Source organism: Tinamus guttatus, unplaced genomic scaffold, assembly GCF_059628265.1.
Source record: "Tinamus guttatus ecotype Peru unplaced genomic scaffold, ASM5962826v1 Tinamus_guttatus_pri_ptg000599l, whole genome shotgun sequence".
NCBI lineage: Eukaryota > Metazoa > Chordata > Aves > Tinamiformes > Tinamidae > Tinamus > Tinamus guttatus.
The window spans coordinates 4,131,773-4,153,387 of NW_028289133.1; the positions used below are offsets into that span (position 1 = coordinate 4,131,773).

General features: G+C 41.7%; 1 protein-coding gene across 2 annotated transcripts; it reads right to left on the minus strand.

Annotated features, from left to right (window-relative positions):
• Nucleotides 1-3,607: 3,607 nt before the first annotated feature.
• XRCC2 (X-ray repair cross complementing 2) lies at nucleotides 3,608-15,113 on the minus strand. 2 transcript variants are annotated; one of them, XM_088534755.1, is made up of 4 exons: nucleotides 15,069-15,113; nucleotides 10,756-10,837; nucleotides 4,339-4,916; nucleotides 3,608-3,850 (listed from the first exon to the last, which is right to left on the minus strand). In XM_088534755.1, exons 1-4 carry the CDS (start codon nucleotides 15,105-15,107, stop codon nucleotides 3,839-3,841), a joined length of 711 nt encoding a protein of 236 aa, XP_088390881.1. In that variant the 5' UTR covers nucleotides 15,108-15,113; the 3' UTR covers nucleotides 3,608-3,838. The 2 variants fall into 2 exon arrangements, with proteins under 2 accessions (XP_088390881.1, XP_088390880.1); XM_088534754.1 differs by lacking the exon at nucleotides 3,608-3,850 and having other exon boundaries at nucleotides 3,956-4,916.
• Nucleotides 15,114-21,615: the final 6,502 nt, after the last annotated feature.

Below are 21,615 nucleotides of genomic sequence, written 5' to 3' on the forward strand. Positions count from 1 at the left end.
GTTTTACTGAACACAAATCATCCAACTGTCTTTGAAAAGATCTCTACTAACATACGTTGATGTTCTAAACCCATTCACTGCATGGTCCAAACATGGCCTGTATTTGTAATGCAACTGTGGGAGACTCCCAAATCAGGCCTTTTTTATGGACAGAGATTCTTTGGTGCACACGGTATCCACAGGGGCTGCACCCGCAGCACGAGAGATTGGGTTCGGATGGTTTTGGCGGAGGCTGCAGGAAGGTTTTGCAGCTGGAGGTCTGGCTTCTCCAGGGAGCTGGACTCAGTGCTTTTTCACCCAGCAGTATCCTCCTACCAGGTTGCAGAGGGCTCCTTGCACTGGAAAGCGCGGCTCAAACCTGCTCCAGCAGCCAGCACGGTGCGTGGGCTCGGCGAGTAGGGGTGAGTGCAGTGGGGCTTCCTGGCCTCCTCCGCAGCGTCGCTGTCCGTGCTACCGAGGAGGAGGTGGGAGCCAGCGGGACGTTTGCCTGGAGACGGATGGGGGTTTGAGCAGAGCTCGGGATTCCTGATGCGCAGAGGATCCACTTGAACGTGTCCGTCTCTCAGATGAACTGCTGCTGCGTGAGAACACGTGGTTATTTCACACCAAGATCCTAGTTGCCTCTTGATGCTGCGGAGAGCTGGTAGAGGGGATGCAGAAGCCTTTCCCCTGGCCTGCAGCCAGCCACCTCCACATCCTTGAGCCTCATCTGCTGCTACCTGGAATCCTGTGGCCTCGCTTGGCCTTTTTTTGTGCAACAGCCTAAAAATCTGGTCCCTCCTGTGTACTCGGACACCAAGATTTCTCCTCCTTGATCTTTCCCCAGAGGGCTAGGAGGTCCTTGATACAGGCCCAGCTTAGATGCAGGAGAAACAAGTCTGACAGAAGAGTTAGCTTAAGAACTAGAGTGGGTGTGACAACTCTTTGGGAGCAGGAGCGTGCAAAGAGGCACAGGATGCCTTTTAACCAGCACTGAGCAAGGAGAGAACACCTGGTCACTGCTATCCTTGGGCACTGAGGCCCACACAGGTACACAGAGCAGTTGCCTGGGGTAGGACGCAAAGCAGCGTGAGCAAGTAGAGGGAAGGCTACCAAAATTTCCCCAGGGACAGACACAGTCCTCCGAAATCATCTATTTCAATATGAAACTATTCCAGAGTGCAAATGGAATAAAGTCTCCAAAAGGACTGTGGTGTCACAGGGGTTCAGATTCACGTACCTCAGTAATAGCAATACTGATATTAGAGGGTCTGTACACAAAAATGCTCAGCAAAGCAGGAAACTCCCCACTTCCACTAAAGCACTGCCCTGATGGAGAAAGCTGAGAGCTTTTGGCATTCAGAGCTGACTGGCAGGAGCTGCAAGGAGAAAAACAAGAAGGAAAAGCAGTCTGGTTTTGCATTTAATTCCTTCTAAGTCTAGAGGAGCAGGATTTTATGCCATCTTTATAAATAAGCCATATAACATCTGCATAGTTGACTCCATCACCTTTTTCATCCCTCAGTGGGAAGAACCTGCAGGTCAACTATGGTCAACGTCTATATTTTAAAGCATTAACATGCCAGACATGTTAGTTAACAGTTCGAGACAATACTAAGAATCCTCTTGTCCTGATTCACTTTATTCATAGCTCAGTGCCACTGCGCTCTCTCCTTTTAGGCACAGGGCTGGCCAGACCTTTAATTTCAGAGTCTGCTTTGGGGCACCGGAGTTTTCCACCCAGAGACCTTGCAGGCACATTGGGCTGATGCTCCTTTCTCAGGTCTGAAGACTTTTCCACTGCCAGAGGCTTTCAATCTCTTCCTGTGTCTCTCCCTCTTTCCAAAATACATAGGTCCTCACAGGCTAATGATTGATAAAAAGAAACGAGTGTCACCATAGGCATGCAAAATCCTTAACTTTTTTGATCTATTAGAACTTTGGTTTCATTTCAGTTTAGGCTTTTATTTTATAGTACAATGCAAAAAAAAAAAAAAAGTGAAAATATAAAAGCTTTTTTTTCCAGCATCATTTCCACTATTTTTCTCTCAGAAACATCTTTTAGTAAACATGATTGTATAAAGCTCTTTCTTCACTAGAGCTCACTATCCACTCTCTGATAACAATTAAGACTTCGTTTTTTTAAGAAGAAATTGTAAAGTTTTTCTATAATTTGAGCCTTTAAATGTTTATAGCTATATTTACAATACCCTATTTTGTACAAAAATGGAACTGTGGTTGCACAATAGTTCCCAGTTTAAGTGTCCATACATGTTAAACCATGTAACTCTAGTCCCGCCTAGGCTGAAGGGGCAAGTTAGAAGTACCCAAACACATGAAAAAAATAAAAAGGTGCAAGAGTCCTGAAATAAAAACGGTGGTGAAGGGAAAGGAAGCACAAGTGAAATTACAAGTGTGCAAAATCATCACTGCAGAGATGTCAACAAGACTATGTCTCACACAAAAAGAACTGGAAGGCACAAGGAAACGATCAGACAGCAGGTATAAAATGAGAAAATAAGGCTCTTCCATAGAAAGAATAATCAAACTAAATTCACTGTGAAAAGGCACTGTGGATCCATGGAGGATAAACAGGTTAAAAATGGATTAAACTGATTCAGAGAGGGTAGGTTTGATCAGTGGCAACTAAACACTGGTCTGAAGGCAACCTCTGGTCAAGGGTTCCCTAAAGCCAGCACCGTGGAAGCTGGAGGATGTGCCAGATTTTCCTCTCACACTCTTCCCAAAGCCCTTGGGACTTGCTTCTGTTAGAGGCAGCAGCTTTGAAAAATCCACCCAAATCACCTAGATTTCTAATTCTGTAAACAGTATGGCTACACACTCCCACATGCACAAGTCTGCGTACACACACCTAACTACACATATGGGAATCGAGATAGACATTCAGGATGGCTTCAAAAGTCTGGAAATTAAGTGATAAGATTCTCACAACCAAGTTTTCTGAGGCATCTTCCTCAAAAAGATACCATGCTAGATACTTCTGCTTAAATATGCATTCTTATTAATAATCTCCTCAATCTAAACTATAAAGCATGTTGTGCAACATGACTGAACGAATATTGCTGTGAGAAATATTTTCCCCTTGTTCGAGTAATTTAAATTTGTAAGTTAATGTAAGTTTTTGTATTATATAATGTACTGTGTGCAATTTTCTTTCTTGTAAAGCACTTTGAAGCTTTCAAAGGGCACTCTAGGTTAATAAATAATATGGTCTCCCTTGCCAGAACTGTAGGGCATTTCCCATAAGTTCTGTATCTCCTTTGCCAGAGTTGCAACATGTTGCATGCCAAATCCTGCACACAAATAGGTATCGGGAAAGACCACGGGCATGGCATTCCTGGGTTCCTTAGGAAGCGCAGGAGAAGGGAAAGAAGTGGGAGGGAATAATGAGGGAGGGCAGGGAAGAAATTAATGTCTGTGTATATGTCTTACAAAAACCCAACCGTCTTCACTTTCAAAGACTAAGGCTAAGCTGTTTACTGCACGCAGAACAAACTCATGGGTACATAGGGTTGGGCCTCCTCCTGTTTTCCTTCACGTATGGAAACTGGGCCTTCATTTTTGTGATGGCTTTAGCTTCTTCAAAGCCAGATGTTTGTATGGGCAAGAACACCTGCAATCCCTGCTTCTCTGGGCTCATGGGCATGTGAGCAGAGGGCGTGCAAGCCTGCAGAAGCGCGGTCAAGACTGCTATTTACTGCACTGTGAAAATGACTCCTCTAGGCAAAGTAGCACATGCATTTCATACACCCCAGGCGACCGGGAACAAAGCAAGCCCAATATTTATAAAGAGTGAACACTTGCCTTTTTGCAGTCTCCCACATGGACAACTACATTCCTATTTCTGTAGCTTGGAAGAGGAGGAGTGAAAAACACTAAGCCCCAGAAATTAAGTCAGTACATTTGGCTGCATACCATGTAGGTTACGTTACTCAAGGATATTAGGAGTTTAAAATGCCTTTGTTTTTAATTTTCTTGATTTAATCTCTTTATACATTAACCACAAACAAATAATTTCAACATTCCTCACTAGTTTAGACTGAACTTCTACAGTAATTCAATCATTTTAAGCTTTCTGTCCTTCATTAAATTTGAAGTAAATGGTGACAAAGTTTTAATCAACCAGAGACAACCAAGCAGTTTAAAGGCACTAAAACTATGTAAAGCACTGAGACCACCACTGTTTTCAAAACAAAGTTATTAAAACTGAACTCCACATTCTGCAATAGTAAATGACCGCTTTACTACATGCTTTTTCTTGATATCACAAGAAATGACTGAGAAAGCCTTGCTGTTGCCAGAGTTAGATTGCTTAGAAAAGAATATCCTGTGGGTTACCATTTGCTGCCATGATTTACAAAGGTAAGGCCTATAGTCTGCATCTGTTTCATGTAGAGGTTTTGGAGAAAACGAGTGTTCTGCAGAGTTTGTAGATTTCTGCATGATGGTTTGTGTAGTTGCAAACAGGGTTAGGTGATACTCTCTTAGGAGCTTTTCAAGAATTTCAGCACATTTCTTCAGATTCATCTCCTGCAAGTTCAAACTCTCCCCTCCGTTGCTTCTGTCTATCCAGTAAAAAGCCGATATGCTGTCCAAAACCAAGAGGCAGAGAGAGGGGTGAGTGCAAAACATGTTTTCTAAAGAGTAAAGAGTGAGGAGTAACTGGGTGCTGCTACAACAGTTAACAAGAAAAAGCCTCCCCAGGCACTGTTTTATCATTTCTTCCGTGCTCTGCGCCAATCTGTGTTCAAGAATGGTGACTAGACGGAGCATATCAAAATGATAGTCTGTATCGATGAACATGACTCCCACTTCCAGTCCTCCTCCTGACTTTGGAAGGATGCAGCGGGCTACAAGGTGATAAAGCATTTCTGTTTTTCCTGTTCCTTCTGGACCGTGGAATTCAATGACATCTCCTGTTTCAAAAACAAAGCAGCAAACTGTGAGGTAGGAGCACCTATAGCGCAGAGAGGATTATCAGCGTTCACTGGGAAGTGCAAGTGCTCATCGCTTCTGAGCACTATTTAGAGACCCCCTAATGTCCATCTATTAGTTCCAGTTAAACTAGATCACTGCATTTTCATTATAATCACTAACAGAGGACCACTTTCCCACATTTAGTTTTGGGAGGCCTAGAACTTTGTGATGCTTTTGTAAATAGAACAAAAGTGAAATTCTCCTTCCTCCTTGTCCCTCCTAATATAGTCCCCCCAAAGCAGGGATCATGAAACACAAGCTCAGCTGTTTAAAAGGCAAACAGTCACAATCGCACTTGTTTTATCAAATTGCTGAGGCTAATTGGAAAATGCATTTTGAAGCCTTGGACAGCCATAAAGAATGCATCTACCAAGAGAAATTTCAATTTTCAAGAAAGGCCTCTAAAGTGAAGAAAATCAGTTTGTGAACCTAGGTTAAAAAAGAGAGTATCTAAGACATCAATAGTAATACAAGGTTAGATGGGTTAGATGACCTCTCTATCGTTCCAGGTGGCTAAAGAGGAAGCTGCTATAACAAAGGACTGGCTAAGACACCACACATCTACACTGCAGACACAAAAAATAAGAAATAAAGGAGGAGGAGACAGAAGGGAAAAAAAAAGATATGTTGGATGTACAAATCATGGCGACATATCTATTTTTGTAGCATGGACTGGCCTTTAGCATTTCATGCTATGTGCTTGTTCAGTATCTGTGCACGTCACAAGACACCAGCAGGAGTCTGTGACCAGTAAAGAGAATGTCAGTATATTTATTTAGCACTTATATTCTATGATGATCGCAATATGAAGTTGCTTCTTTTGACAAGGGAGAAATCACACATCACTTTAACTCCAAGCAACCATTCTACTGTCTGAAACTGAGGTTCTCGTCTCATGAACTGACTCAGCCTAACTGCTTGATCATTCTGCGTCGATAACATATGTAACACATACATTTAAAACATTAATAAAAAAACCATAACCCATTTCTAGGGAATTGGTTATTCTGTCAGATGTAAATATAAGATAATACGAAATCTTTTCCATAGGCTTTCTATGTCTTATACCAGAGCAGTACCTTAAGAAAGGTTACTGCTTATAAAAAATACATTAAAAAATTATATAATTTAGGAAACTGGATTACTTATTTATGACATTCTGGATTTTACGCAGGAGGGTAAAGGCACATACAGTAAGGTGAACAGTTCGATTCTCTCTAGCTGAAGGAGATTCACACAACAGTAATTTCAAGAAGCTGATAGGTTTCTATGGCCTCAGCAAGTGTAAATGGCCTAGCAGCTTTTGACGGGAGGGATGCAAGAACAGATAATTAATTGTAACTTTACTAAAACAAGTTTGTGCCTGCCTGAGTTAACAAGGTTTTTCAAGTCATTACCCAACTTCCAGAGGATGTTGTTTGTTCACAAGTGAATATAATGTCCAGAAGCAGCTTGGGATGAGGGGCAATGGGGAAAAGATTATGCTCTCTTCACACACTGCAAACATCAGAAGCCACTCCGTCCGTTTCGGTGGCACACAGACCACTTGCCTCTCTGTAATGAAATCATCACTTCTCCAAAACTGCAATCCCCTTTTCCCGAACATTCAATACCTCGACATTTTTATATATATAAAAACCAAAACAAACACAACAAGTTAATTGCCTTCCAAACCCTTGCAGATCTGGGTTGAATGGCCTTTTCCCACTTTTGAGATGACACATGACTACACCTCTGTTACACTGGTCCTCACCTTCCCCTTGTGCTCAGAGGTGGCAATATCCAACGTGCACATGCACAGCTACTCTACTGTGTCACACACACAGTGCTGGCAATACAACAGAGCCCTGTTGGGATGTGACACCAGCTTGCAGAAGTCCTTTCTAAGTACAGGGTTTGTGTCCTGCCTATCACTGGTTTCTGCCTTCCACTGGCACTGTGGAAAAGTGCACAACTTTTCTACCCTGACTGGTACCTTTGAATCCAGATCAATGACTTGATTGGGTGAAAACACCATGTTTATAGCAGAATATGTTAAAAATAACCTAGCAACTCTATGCCCATTCACAAGCATCAGTAGCAAGATCTTAGTCAGATTTCTAAGAAAACTAAAGAAGAAACTAAACTAAGAAAAAACTAAACCAAGCAAAAATTGTTCTGCGAAGTGCACACTTGACTTCATCATTTTAAAATATGTATTATCAGAAAGTTTTTGTGTTACCTCCTGTAAAACTTTACAGGAACTGTAACTCACAGAACACTGAAGGAGCTTTTATTGCCAGAATTAGCATGAATTAAGTAAAAATGATAAACTGAACAAAAACGAAAAAAAATATTCTTAAAGAATTTCTGTGGTGGTGCTTTATAAATTTTAACAGCAAAACAGCTAAATAGCTTTCAAAGTTTGCTCAATACTGTTGATCAAGATACACATCCGGGTTGCAGTGTGACTACGTTACGCGGATACTCTGAGGAGAATAACAGTTTGGACAGTAAGAAAACCTCAAGGGAACAGGGGGGGTTCTGTGCCTTTGTGATTACCAAAGAGGCTGCCCACAAGAACTGGTGCAAGAAAAACAAGAAGCCATTTATAGCAACATCTATAAATGTAAGGTTTAATTTAATTAGGAACTGGGCTGTTGCAGCAAGATAAAGAGGGGAAATTCATCCTTCTGGATCAGAGCAGACAAATCATGACACAGCAGAGGAAGAAGTGTGGCTAACAGTGCTGTCAAAGAGCCTCTGACACTCTGGCAAGGGACCATGGAGGAAACTAAGGCATCAGAACTAGCATTGTCCTACCCATACATAATTCTATCTGTAAATGTCAGAATAGTTTAAAAGAAGGATAAGTAAGGAGATACTATCACAGGACGTAAACAGTCTGGGAGTTGGGATAGGAATGGCCACTTTAACACGGAGGAAAGCTAAAGGGGAACTTTTTACTATGAATTGGCGTTGCCTGACATGAATAATACCAATAGGCTTGGCAAAAGGTGTAGGAGACAAACTAACTTAGTGACCAGAGCAAGGTGGAAAAGCAGAACAATTTCAGATGAAATTCAGCACTGGCCAATTCAAGAAGAATACTTTAAGGAATGACTGGTCTAAGGCAACACACTACTTGGGTCAAAGCAGTATCAAACGCACACAAAACTGAGCCCACCCACTGTGAGCAGGCTAATGAGAACAATAGCGTAAACTACATAATGCTGAATAAACTTCAATATTAATAAATATATTTTCAACTGAAACGTTGTTCTCAGTCCTGGTAATAAATTCAATGTCATCTTTGAATTAATGCAGCTGAGGTTATGCCAGTAATCATTACACTAGCAAATATCAGAATTATTTTCTAACACTCCAGTTAAAAAACAGCTATTAGAATACTTGGCAACAGTTTTGTGGGTGTCACACCAAGAGATACCTTGAAGTTACCAGGCTAATAATTTACAATACTGTGGAGAAGTCGTCACTAATATTCCTGCCATTTAGAAGTGGGGTAAAAGGGCAAAGTGTTTATTCCAAGTTAATTTGGGGTGTTGCACTCCAGCTGAACATCAGAGCTTAATACTGACACCCACGCCTTCATACCAGTGGCATAAGGAGAAACATGACTGGCAATAGTGGAAGATTATTAAAAGCTTGTGTCATTTTTGCTCAGTTCCAGAAGAGCTTAAATGGTGTGTAATTAATATGCTTATGTGTTCTTAAACATAGAATTCCACACTAATTAGAAGCGCTGACTGGAATGTCACAGCAGTACTTATATTAGCTGTTCCTATTTTATGGACAAGAAGAAAATCTCTGACACACACATGATGTAACCTTTGTATAGTTTATTGAAGCTTTATGTATATGTTGCTTTGATTGAAATATTGTCAGGAAGAAGAATAATTTAAGTTATTGCATTGTTTTAATGCTACACCATTTTACATTAAAAGAAAAGGTGAAGCCCACTTATACATACAAAGTTAAAAATCAGTGCTAAATTCTTAGGCTGCTCCATTAGCGCCATCTAAAAAGCATGACCAATTCAGATAATGATTAGTACCATTTGCTAAAAGCAAAAGAAAACTGAAAAGCTTTGAAAGCTCAATAATAATGTTGGCACAGAGAGGAAGCAGCAATGACTTTACAAGGTTTCCCAGCCACCTCAGAATGGAAGTTCTGGAACCTCAATTCTGGAACCTCGGTCACTGGGCAGAAACAGGGCTTGATGATGGAAGTTGGTAGCTTTATGAATGGAATTTATAGTTCTATTGACTGCAACAGCAAGGGCAATTCTTGGCCACCAGGAAGGCTTCTTATAGTCTGTCCTAGGAGGATATGTCCAGTTCAGTCTCAACTGTTTCCTGCATGTAAAGCTCCAAAAAACGAGCACACGCTGCTCCCTCCTAATTTTTGTGGGGAAAACAAAACAGTTCTGAATTAAAAGTACTTAAACACCCCACTCTGCCCTGCTCACACTGTCTTGCCAATATTTCACTGCCCTTTAACTTAGTTACATCATATTTATAACGTCTGGGGGCAGGAATTGTACACTGCTGAAGCCCTAATGTATTCCCAAGTGCTGCAAAATATACACGAATGGCTCAGAATGGCTACATTTTTAGACTAAGCATCATCTCTCACACAATTATCACGATTTTTTAAATCGTTTTTCTGCTCTGATTCTTCTATACTTAGTGGGAATTCAAATTGCAGGCAAGTATGTTGATAACTACATCAGCCACATACTTTTCATATAAAAACTATCCATATATACATACATACATATATATATATATATACTTTCAACAACTGTGGTATCTCACAGCTTGATACTTTAAGTTTGCCATTCATGCTTCTTTTTTGCTGTGTATTTCTAGGTCTGTGTACACATGCACCGTAGTCTCTTCTATGGTAAAATCCATGGAATTTCAAATAAAATTCAAATGAAAAAAAAAAGTCCAACTTCTTGAATAATCAAGAAATTACTGAGTTATTTCCTGTTTAAGCTCAGTAATTTCTTTCATTAAAGCATTCATTTCTAATTTAAAAACACCCAGTAATAGAGAATCTACCTTAAACCTATTGCACCACTGGCAAGCAGAGGTAGCCCAATTCCTCTACCTTCACTTGGAATTCTTATTTATTCAGTTAAGGAATAAGACATTTTGATCATAACATCCTCCAAGAAGTCATTCAGCTGATTGATATTTATGTTCATAACAGAATTGTTTCCACAGTTTCATCACTTAAGTATAATCCCCATTTGTGGGGCCAAGTGGTAAGGCTTGATGACTTGGTTTTATTAAAATAAAAAACAAAAACAAAAACCACAGCTGTTTGCTCTTGCCCATTTTACTGGTTGATCCAGATCATTTCATACCACTGAGCTTTTTGATATTTATTGAATCTCAAGTTTTCTTCAATTTTTTACAGTGATGATCTTTTGAGGGGGCTTAGGCCACTGACAAAAAGCACTGCCAGAATCAGGATGAATTTCTGTGAAACACTACTAAAAACCTACCGAAGTGTTTGCTATTTCCTCATCTACATTTTTTGTTACCTGTGAATTAGATATTTTAAATCAATTTATTAATATTCACATGTTGATTCTGTATTGTTCCATTTTATCTAATTTGTCTAAAACATAAGTGAATTACATCAACACTTAAAATTCTGAATCCAGGGCAAAAAAAGATCTATTTGTATTCTCAGGGCAATATGATGGAGATAAGCATACTTTTAAACTGACATTTTTCCATAAATAAGATAAGGATACATTTTTACCATGAACAGGAAATCCTTCCTCAGCAAACAGATATGGTTCAAGATCTTTCAGAGAAGTTCTTCCCTCAAGTCGTGCAAGCAGCTTTTAAAGAAAAAAAAAGAATAGACATACTGTTAGCCAAAAATAATGGAGCTTGGGAATCAAGACACATAAAGAACCAGAGAATTGGAGGTTTCCAGTGACAGGTCTGCCAAAAGATTGGTTTGATTTTAAAATGCTTTCATAAATATGCACACAAGCCCATAGTCTGGAGTACATGAACAGAATTTTCTACTTTACAAGCAGTTATCATACAGATTCTATTGCAATAAGGAGCTGATACCCTTAGGGAAAACAAAGCTAAAAAAAGAAAAATAAAAGGTACAGGTAGAGTAGCAGGAAGGAATGCCTCTGATATACAGCAGTGCTGCCATTTTAGAGAACAAAGGGGAAGAAAATCATCTGTAATAGCTACAACACGCTACTGGTTGAGAGGTGGCAGGCTCTATTACCCATTATTACTCTCCTGAGTCAGTCTCTCAGCTCATTTACAAGTGAAAATATGTGTATATATATACAGGACTCCATGGCCTACCAGTCCTATTATATCAGAGTTACGTATTTAAACATAGCATGGATTAAGAGTAGTTAACATACAGAAAGTCTCCAAGATTTTTTTAAAGCAAGTTCATGTATGTAAAGCAAGCAAACATTTGTAAACCACGTTATTCAAAAACCCATCCCAAAGTAGATCTATTTTAAAACAGGTTAGTTCAAAGTTCTTGGACAGTTTTTTTAATCTGACAGGTATTTGCGTAACAAGTAGGCAGGTATTCGCACAGTCTGTGTTATTTGTAGTTCTGGCATAAATTCATAACCCAAGAATTAACACCTTACAGCACTGCTGGAGACCTTATTCCACACATACACATTAAAACACATGGGAATAGACACTAATCAGGATGCCATAATGTATAAACTGCTACCAAATATTCCCATCTCCGAGATGCCCAGTTGTCATTTAAAGATTTTAAACAAACAAAATAACCCTTTTCAGCTTTCTCTCACTCTCCTTATGGCCAATCAATGAGCAGTGAGCACAGCGCTCTCAACGTGTGCAGCCTTATCTTGCGTTCCTCCCTGCCATATTGATGAGCACCATTTGCTTGGAATTCTTAAAAGTTGTTTGAACAGTTGTGTGTTTGCCCTTAATAGCCAAATAAACTCCATTAAATGACCCTGAATTTACTTCGAGTGGTCATGATGTGAATCCAAGTGTGTCGTTTTCATTGACATTTTAACATTTCCTTCCATTAACAAAACGTCAATGTGTTTGCCTTTGCCTGTTCAGACACACAAGGGTTTTCCAACGTGTCCGCTGAAGGATCACCAAAATGCTTGAGCTGACCTTGCTCTGGACCTGTGGAGCCTCCTCTATGCTTCATACATTTGTGCCATGTATAAAACACACGGTCAGCTCTTGTTCTGGGAAAAAAAGAAAAAAAAAAGAACTCTGTGATCTGGACAAGGCGAAAAAAAAACAGATGTATGTATGCAGACAAAAATATAGTGATATATCACATTTGGGGCCACATTTGCTAGCAGCCTGCACCAACCAAGGACTCTGCCAAGGGTGCGCCAGCAAGAAAACCCAGGGCCACCATGGAGAAGCTCTCCCTCAGCCCACAGGCAGAAGGGCTGGGAATCTCTCACCTACTCATCAGGCCATGGAATTGAGCGGAACAGGAAAACCACCCCAGGCTGCTGGTTTCTGATGCCCTTTGTTCCTCAGCAAAAGGAAGCATCGCTCAGGGATCGCAGCAGCGCAGCCAGAGGCACCACTGGAGCCAGCTGGAAACGCCACGCGCCAAGACATGGTTGTAGGATGGCCACCCAAGCCTTGTGCCTTCCTGCCCCCCAATTTATTTCACATTATCAAATATGTTCTCTATGCAGCTTGTTTTATGGAAAACAGAACCTTCGCCTCCTTGATCATAATCCTCACAATTTACTGCCAGATCTCTGGATCAGTGGATTGATCCTTTTAGTTTAAATATGACTCTGTGGTTCCTTAAGTGACAATTTATACGTTCACTGTAAATAACTACAGGTGCTTACTCCAAGCAGCACTCACGTAGGTAATGTATGGTAATTTGCTCATGATAACACACCTGTGTTTTTATCAAACTTGTATTTACTTCCGAGTTGTGAAGCAGAGACTCCAAAGGCACTTGCCTCATTAGTGTCCTGCTGTGAACAACAGGGGTTTCCTGGCAGGAACAGCTCCCGACTTTGCCTCCAAACGGAACCTCACTGAAGCAGGGCTGCATTCAGGTAGGACACGAGGCAGGAATTCTCCAGCTCAAGAGACATTCAAGTTAGTGACAATGTGGGTTTTTCAAGTAAGCAAAAATCATCTAGTATTTTGGCTCTGTTTCAGGCATTTCCATTTAACCTTTTTATCCCTCTACAAGAGGGACAAGGGAAAAACCTGACAACTAGTCTCAGTGGTGGAAATCGGATGCTGTTCGCTTTGGTGTGGAGAGTTCACACGACACAAATGCAGCACTACTAGAGGAAGCCTTCAAATGGAAGAACTCGGGAAAAATACAATTCTAAATCACATATCAGAGCCTTGATTCTGTTATTTAACTGCAGGTGCTCATTTCTTCCCTCATAAAGCTCTCTTTTTCTATAGCAAATATTGCCTTATAGCAACCTGCTTCATAGGAGGTCTCCACTCCTACTATGTGTTCTTGAAAAGCCTAATTACATTACCAAACAACCTGTACACTTAAGTGGACAGTCACATGTCACAAGCAAGATATATAGCCTAGGCTGGGCAAAAAAATATGGATTAAGCTTCAGTAATGACAACGAGGCTGACAACATCCAAAAATATTTTAACAATGTCTTTTATAACTTATCAATTCCATCTTTTTAATAAAGTATTATGCATATGGGCAGCCCATTGACTAATGTATTACACGTATACATATGGGTTTCAACAGAGCTATGCAAAAGTGTAGGCACCCATGTAGGTCTTCTCAGAAGTGAGGTAGTACTTCATTAAAATGTTAAAGAAATTCAAATTAAATCCTCGGGCTATATGAGAGGCTGTGAGCTAACCTATGGGCCATTTACAAATATAAACATATCTCAAGTATGAGACAAAACTTAATTTTCAACCACTCTAACCACTCAGACTGCGCTTCTGTAAACTTTGGGCAGGAAGACATATGCTAGCACTTCATCATTTATTTCACTGTGACATACCAAAGGTGATTTAGGAGAAGTCCTAATTTGTTGTGTTAATTAGGCTGAAGAATAGAGGTACACGACTGTGGTCTGTGCACAACTCTTACTGAAACCAGGTTTTATGTGTGGCCATTCGAGGGAAATACACTTCAGGGCCGCCTCCTGTTTCAAGGGCTTTCATATACTGCGCTATATTAATATATGTTACTTTTTGTTTCTTTGCCAGGCTGTATCAGTCCTTCCATCACTTGATCCATTGGTGCAGCTGGATTCATGCCCTGGATTGGCAAGTATGCTTGCTGATACTGGACAGATATTATAGTTACTGAAGCATCAAAAGGGCATGAAAACACGGAATTTTAAGAAGAAAGAAGTACTGATTTATAAGGCACTTTTCCAGCATATTCTGATCCAGCAACACACAAATGTCAAAGTGATTTAGCTTCATTACAACAGAAGTAGGGAACAGATAAACCATGAGGGGGTGCATAAGGACGAGAGAAAGACTAAAAATAAAAAACAAACACCCCTCAAGCCTTTTTTTCCAAAGGAGAACAGGCAATTTTAAGTCTCATACTATTCACTTAAACCACCCGTATTCAACACCCCTTCGCGCTTGGACCTTTTCCCTCCACGCTCGACGAGGGCCGCGCGCAGGGAGGCGCCACCGCAAGGAGCTGCCCGCGCTGCGCCGCCCGCTGCCCCCGCGCGCCGGAGCAGCAGCCCGGGCGGCAGCGGCCGCTGCGGCGCCTCCCGCGGCTGCGAGGCCCCGGCACGGGGCGCCCGAAGGCGGCCCCGAGGCGGCCCCGAGGCGGCCCCAGCGCCGCCCCCGCGCGGCCCCTCGCCGGCGCCTCAGGGCGGCCCCGCCTCGCGCGGCCCCTCCCCCCCGCGGCGCGTGAGGCGGCGGCAGCCGGCGCGGGGGAGGGGCGGCCCCGCGTGTCCCGGAGCGGCCCCGCGCGGGCGGCCCCGGCGGGGACCCCCGGCCCGGCCCGCCCCGGGGGCGGCTCGTTGGCTCCGCGCCGCGGGCGGGGGCGCCCGGGAGAGGCCGCCGCGCTGCGCGGGGCCGGGGCCTCACCTGGGTGCCCGACTCCGCCCTGCGGGGCGCGGCGGCCATGGCGCGGCGGGGGGAGGGGAGGGGAGGGGTGGGAGCCTCCGCCGCGCACGCGCGGGGCCGCCGCCCCCCCCCTCCGTCCCGCCCCCCCTCCGCACGGCGCTTGCGCAGCTGCTGTGGTGGCGGCTGCCGCGCCTTGCGCGGTGCGGCCCGGACCTCCACGCATGGGGGTCGCGGGTTCGAGACCCGTTTTGGGGCCACGTCGCGTCTGTCCACCCGTCTCTGCCGAGCTGTTGCTGGAGGTTCCCTCGGTGCCAATTGCTGATTTTGGCTACATTTCCGACGTGCTAAGTCCGGCCCCAGTGGGATGAGAATAGCAGCTTTGCTCCCTTTGTGTGTTGAAGGGTAGTGCCGGTGCCCTGTTTTTTAGCAGGGTTATTGGTGGCACTGCCTGTCCTTGTGTTTCGGAGGAGAAATTAGCGAGCAGGTGCTCTCCTTTCCTTGAAGAAACTGTGTTTGCCTCGTTAAAAAGAGTTTTGCCTGTCTTGTTGCCAGAAAACATGAGGCATCAACCTCAAGCAAAAGGTGATGGCTTTACTTAGTCCTTTAACTCCTTCACCCCAAGCTCCCAGTTTCAGAACACCTTTTTGCTGCTGTGTGACTTCACCTTAATATTTTAGACTGATGGTGACAGCATTGGGCTCCACAAGGCATCAAGATTTAACTTAACTTGGAGCAGTACAGTGAGTGTCAATTCCTAATGTTGTGTATTAAAGCACAGAAAGGAGATGGTCACTTGTGGGGGATTCCCTGCTGGAGCAGGGGGTTGGACTAGGTGATCTCTAGAGGTCCCTTCCAACCTCAACCATTCTCTTAAGTGTAGTAGCCTCTCGTTTTATGTGTATATATATATATATATATATATGGGTGTATGCAAAGCTATCAAGAATGTATAAGGCAGGTGGTTCTCTAGGAAGAAAGAACTGGATGACTAGGAACAGATGCACATTACAAAATTCAACTTCAGTGATAGTTTAATTTTACTGAAGGAGGCTTCTGCTTCAAATTTTTTTGGGGAAAAAAAAAGGCAATGTAAGGGACAGGACTGGAAGAGTTGCATGTCTGGCTGTACTTACAGTGCCCTGGCGATCCGGACCACATTCCCTGGAAGGGTTCAAAAGGGTTATTAATTAGAAGTGATGGACCTTGAAGTTAACTGATGGTTGAATCTAACCCAACAGTGGCGTGAGCTCACGGCAACTTATGACAACGACACTACTCATGGCTTCCACCTCATGGCTATTTTTTTTTGTAATTATAGGTTCTGTGTTGCTGTTCTCTAATTAAAGTCACTGCACTAATTCCAAAAGTGGCTTATTTGAAGTCAGAGACCGAAAATATACCCAATGCAGAAATGCCAGTTGACTGAAACCCACTCCTATCTCATCACTTACTACTGACTGTGTCCCAGTAGGGAACTCGTGTTCTCCTGCATGGATGACCACAGCAGTGGCTTGATACTACAGCCTAATGCAAGATGAAGTGTCACAGTTCAATAGAGATCAAGCCACGAAGACTCAAGAAAAAGAGAGTAAAAACATTGAATAAACAGTAAAAAAATGATATTATTTAATATACTTAGTATGTAATAGAATTAAGTTTGTAACAGCTGAAATACACTGATTGGTTTCATAGATTGCCTCAACTATCTTTCATGTTTGACCTTTGCATTCATTTGCTTAGTGCAGTGTGGCTGGTACTACAAATTTAGAAAATTGATGCTTCCTTTGGCAGCATGCAGGTTGGTAAGGAATCACACATGTGTGTGTTTTCTTAATTTGTCAATACTGTTATTTCTCCTCTTTACCAACAGATGAAAAGCTAGATTTTGACAGAGTTTGAATAACACCAAACCAGTCATTACGCAGGTCTTCAGCTGTCAACCTGTACCTGCTCTGTGAACTTCAGCATTCGGCATCACTGACATGTTGAATCAAAAATTCAGTGTTGTAAGGTTTTCTCAGAACTGTCCCTTTTTGTGTGTGTGTGTTCTACCAGTAGAATACATCTATGCCATTCACCTTTAAACTTTAGTGAAAAGTGCAATTCTAGGTAAGGAAAACTTTTCCCATTGGCTTCAGTTGAGCAAGGATTTTTTTTTTTTTGTCTAAAGAGCAGAATCCTCCGTAATGCAGTAGAGCTCTAAGTAGATCGTAGTGTCCAGGGACTGTGTGTCCCAGCAGCCCTGTTTCTACAGGCAGAAAATTTGTCGTCTTTGTTTGGCATGTGGGGAGCCTGAGGGTGCCCCTTGGGCCCCAGGCAATGTTTATGTAGCAATTCAGCAGCAAGAACAATGTCTTTGCTAACAGTTGGAAGATCAGACTCTAGGGCTATGCATCTCTTTCTTTATAAAATACATAGTCTGGAGAAAATTACTCTTTCCTAATGTAGATTTTGATCATCTTTCATGCTGATATACTGTGTTTTCCACAGCACATAACCATTTAAAACATTCATCATAGAGAAAATGACAGTTTGTCAGTTCAGGAGAGGGAGGTACTTAAAGTTGAATTGAGGCCCTGAGCAAAATGAGTGTTTTAGTAGTTGTGCATTCATATGTTCATCATTACTAGTTCCGCTCAGCAGGAAGAGACAGGGTTGGGTTATGGTGAAGGAAGAACTGGCACAAATGCCCCAGGGCTGTAGAGAACTGAGTCTACTGTTTATATCTGTTTATATAAACCTTTTTTTTTTTTTTCCTAACAAAGCAAAAGCTTAATTTTAATTTGCCACTGGTCTACAATACAGAGACAGTCTAAAGAATTGACACCCTATCCCTGAGCAAGGCCTGAGGTAAGAGCTCAAAGAATAGAGAAAAGCATGAAAAAAACCAATGTGGTGACAAGAAATTTAGATTGTATCAGGATGTTTGTAAGAGGTTATACATCAACTCTGTTTAATTAGGTAATAGCTGAAGTGGAAACTGGAATTTAAATAAGTATCCTCCTTTAAGCGTTTTTTTCAGCCGCAGAGATTTTGTTCCAATATGGGTTTCATCCTTTTGGTGTATTGTCACTTAGTGTTCTCTTGCAAGATTTGTATGGGTGACATTTCACACAGCAAAAGCCACTTCCAAACAGATCTTCAAAGTTGAAAATCAATTTGCTTCTATTCATATAGTTGAACTAAACTCTTTCAGTAAAGGCAGCTGTTGTTTTTGTAATTAACCTCTGGACTTCTAAATAACTTTATTCCAAACATGACAATTTGAACATCCAAAAATTCATTAAAAAGAAAAATCAGTGCAAGAGAAAACTGAAAGGTTTCTTATTTTGATCTCTACTCCTTTGTTTAATGGTGTTCAAAACCCCGAAGTTGTACCAACTGAAGACCATCTCAAAGTAAGGCAGAAGTATATCTCTGGAAGAATTAATAGTAATTATATTTATTGAAGAAATTAAGATTTAAGATCTTTAAGATCTACATGTGGCAAAGCCGGTGATGAACTACATTTCATGTTATTTTCAGCCTCCCTGTTTTGTGACTCCTGCAATTGCATGTGGCTGATTTCTGCCCCACTGTTTAAAGTTTCTCTCAATAACTGAAGTGATCTGTCACTGGGTTTTATTAGATTTTTTTTTTTCAGCAGATGGCTGATTTTTTTACCTGGAGGGCTGCCACTTTCTGTAGATGGATCTCAGTTTTACAGTAGTGTAATTTATCTGTTTATCTGACAAATAACCAGGCTAAGTTACAAGGGTGTTATAATTCCACTGACCTCAGAGATGGTGATAGATTTGCTGTATAACCTGGAAAAATGGAAAGAAAAGAGTTTGCTCCATTGCTGGATATACTGCTTGCCATGAAATAATAGGCAAGGTCACTACCAAGTTCTGGCATCTATGATAAAGTTTCATGGCTGTGGTTGCTAGATATTCTGCTTTACAGGGCAGGTTGAAGAGTAACATAATGGTCTGTGTACCTATTCACATATATTTATGACCTGTTCATATTTCTGAAGGTTGCCTTTTGTCAACTTGTGTTCCTGAACTTGAGTTCCTGTTTGTATCGGGTGATTTTTCTTTTGCCGCTTCTTTGGCCCTGTTTGAGTAACGTTGCATTAGCGAGTGGTGACTCCAGGTCAAGTTTCATTCTGAGTACTGTAGCTCTGACCTGCAACCCATGGAAGGGAGGTCTCCTATCTGCTCTTGTGAATCTCCATCTTTGCTCATGTGTCGCTGATGAGAATAATGCAAATTTTCACCTGGTTGAAGCTGCTTTTGAAAGTGGTCTCTGATAAAAGATGCCCCCAGGTAGCTGACGGTGAGTCAATGTTGACTGGTATTCCTTAGTAAAAGCAAAAGGGAATTTTCTCCTGTTGTACAGAAAAATAACAGTATGGTTCAAATAATCCTTTGTAATCATTAGATACAGCCCCAAGAAGAATAACTGATTAATCTAGGCCATGTCCATTAAAAATAATTGACTAGGGAATCCCCATTTTACCCTTTTTACACAAATTTAGCATTAAAGTTTCTGTTTTCTGTAATCCCCACAGACCTCCTGTCAGTGTGAAATATAAATCTATTTCTTTTCTTTTTGATCTTAACACTTGTAAGTAATAAATAATTGATTGCCAAAGGAATTCTGGGAATATATTCAGCCTTAAATTGAGCACTAAACTATTTGCAAATGTACTTAGGCACCAGTCCAAAAGATAGATCAAAAGAATGTCAATTGGATATTGGGAAGTGAAGTGTCATCATGTCTTAGAATTAGGACGCATAAAATATAAGGAGAGAGATAACAGCTGTCAGATCTGCTACCAGTGGTAATAGCAAGAGGTAGGTTCTTACAGAAAGCTTGAACTTTTGTTCAAGCAGAATGGTGGTTTCCCCTTAGTAGTGACATACTCGAGACCATATTTGGGGAATGCCTTGTCTTGAAACCAGGGCTTGACACTGAACTAACCCAGGAGATGGAATTGGATAGAATAGATAGAAGTGCATCTATCAAATCAGAAAGAGTTGGGGTATGTTTACTGCAGTGACCGGTCACCTTTGGCACTGCTAGCAGGTTTGTTGTGATAGTCTGGATTTCAGCGTGGTTACAAGCCTGAGGTGGATCAGTAAAGCTGTGGTCTGTGCAGCTGGACATGGATTTTTTCCAGAGCCTGAGCTAACTTCAGTAGATCTGCACTGCTGTGCTTGCAAACGAGACACATCCCAGTGTCCAGTATTCCCAGATTCCAATAGCTGGATATCAGTGGAAAAAATTTACACGTTGTGTGAACGTCAGTCTTGCCCCCTGCATTCAAAGCTCAAGCACTCTCTTCATGGAGCGCGTCCTCTTGGGATCCGTTTCCAAGCATGGGAGTAGCAGGAAGACAGGGTTGGGGGCTGCCAAAAGTGTCAGGGGTCTCGGTGTGAAGAGAGGATGAGGGGACTGGGCAACACTCACGTGATTCTGTAGTCTGTGTTTCCGTGCAGCAGTGGAGGAGTCATGGGTGGGTTTGCTTGCCATCTACCCATCTCTATTAGGTTGGTCTTAGTTTCTTGCATCTGCCCAAACTGGCCATCTGTTTGAAGAGGTGTAGATCAAAGATAGTTTTTCAGTGACTTTCACAGAAGCCTTTCTGACTTTCGGGGCTGCAGGGTGCTATATCACCCATCATGTAAGTTACTTGGGTCTCAAGATCCTCTGCTGTAAGACAACTTCCAGTAACTCTCATGAAGTGGTGGCACATGTGGAGCATTGCTAAGAGAGCAGGCGCTCTCCCATGTTGATCTGTCCTGCTCATGGTGCATCTGCCATGATTGTGAGCTGGCCAAGGGGAATGGCTACAGCACTGATGTAGAACAGTTAGTGACAAAGTTACTAATCAGTATCTTTTTTTCTATTGGAGAGTGCAGGCTGGTAAAACCCAAAATGTTCTTGCAATTTTTCATGAGATGAAAATGGTTTGGATGGATTTCTCATCTTGAAAACATCAGGGGATTTTGGGGGGAAGTTGTTGAGACATCATGTGTTGGTAATTTCAATGTGAAAACTGACTTGTTATGAAATAGTCTTTCTTATAGATCTTTGAAGTTAATTATACTAAAATATTTGAATGAAAAAGACCACAGTTCAAGAGAAACATTTCAGAAATGTGCTTGTTGGCTCACTGGTGAATTAGAATACAAGACTTTGCTCTTTTGGTTTTTCATACTAGGGATTTTTTTAAAATCTTGGAACTCCCCTAGGATGGAAAACCTCTTCCTACTGTATATAAAAGTTAGTAGCCATCTAAGATTGTAACATGTTAAGGCAGCCTAGAAAAACCTTCCTGTAGCTTGGGAACAGCATTATGTATTTTAACGTCCTATATTTAGTGCATTCTGACAATAGTGCAAAAAGTCACTTTAGGTTAATTTAAATTTCTCTTTTTTTATCTTTATGCAATCTTTATGCAATTTCTTTGTGTTCATATCTATTTTAATGCTTGATTTTCTGGACAATGAGCTGCTGATAGGATTGTTCACTAAAGCAGCAAATTTGGAACTGATTATTCAAAGTATATCTGTAGAAA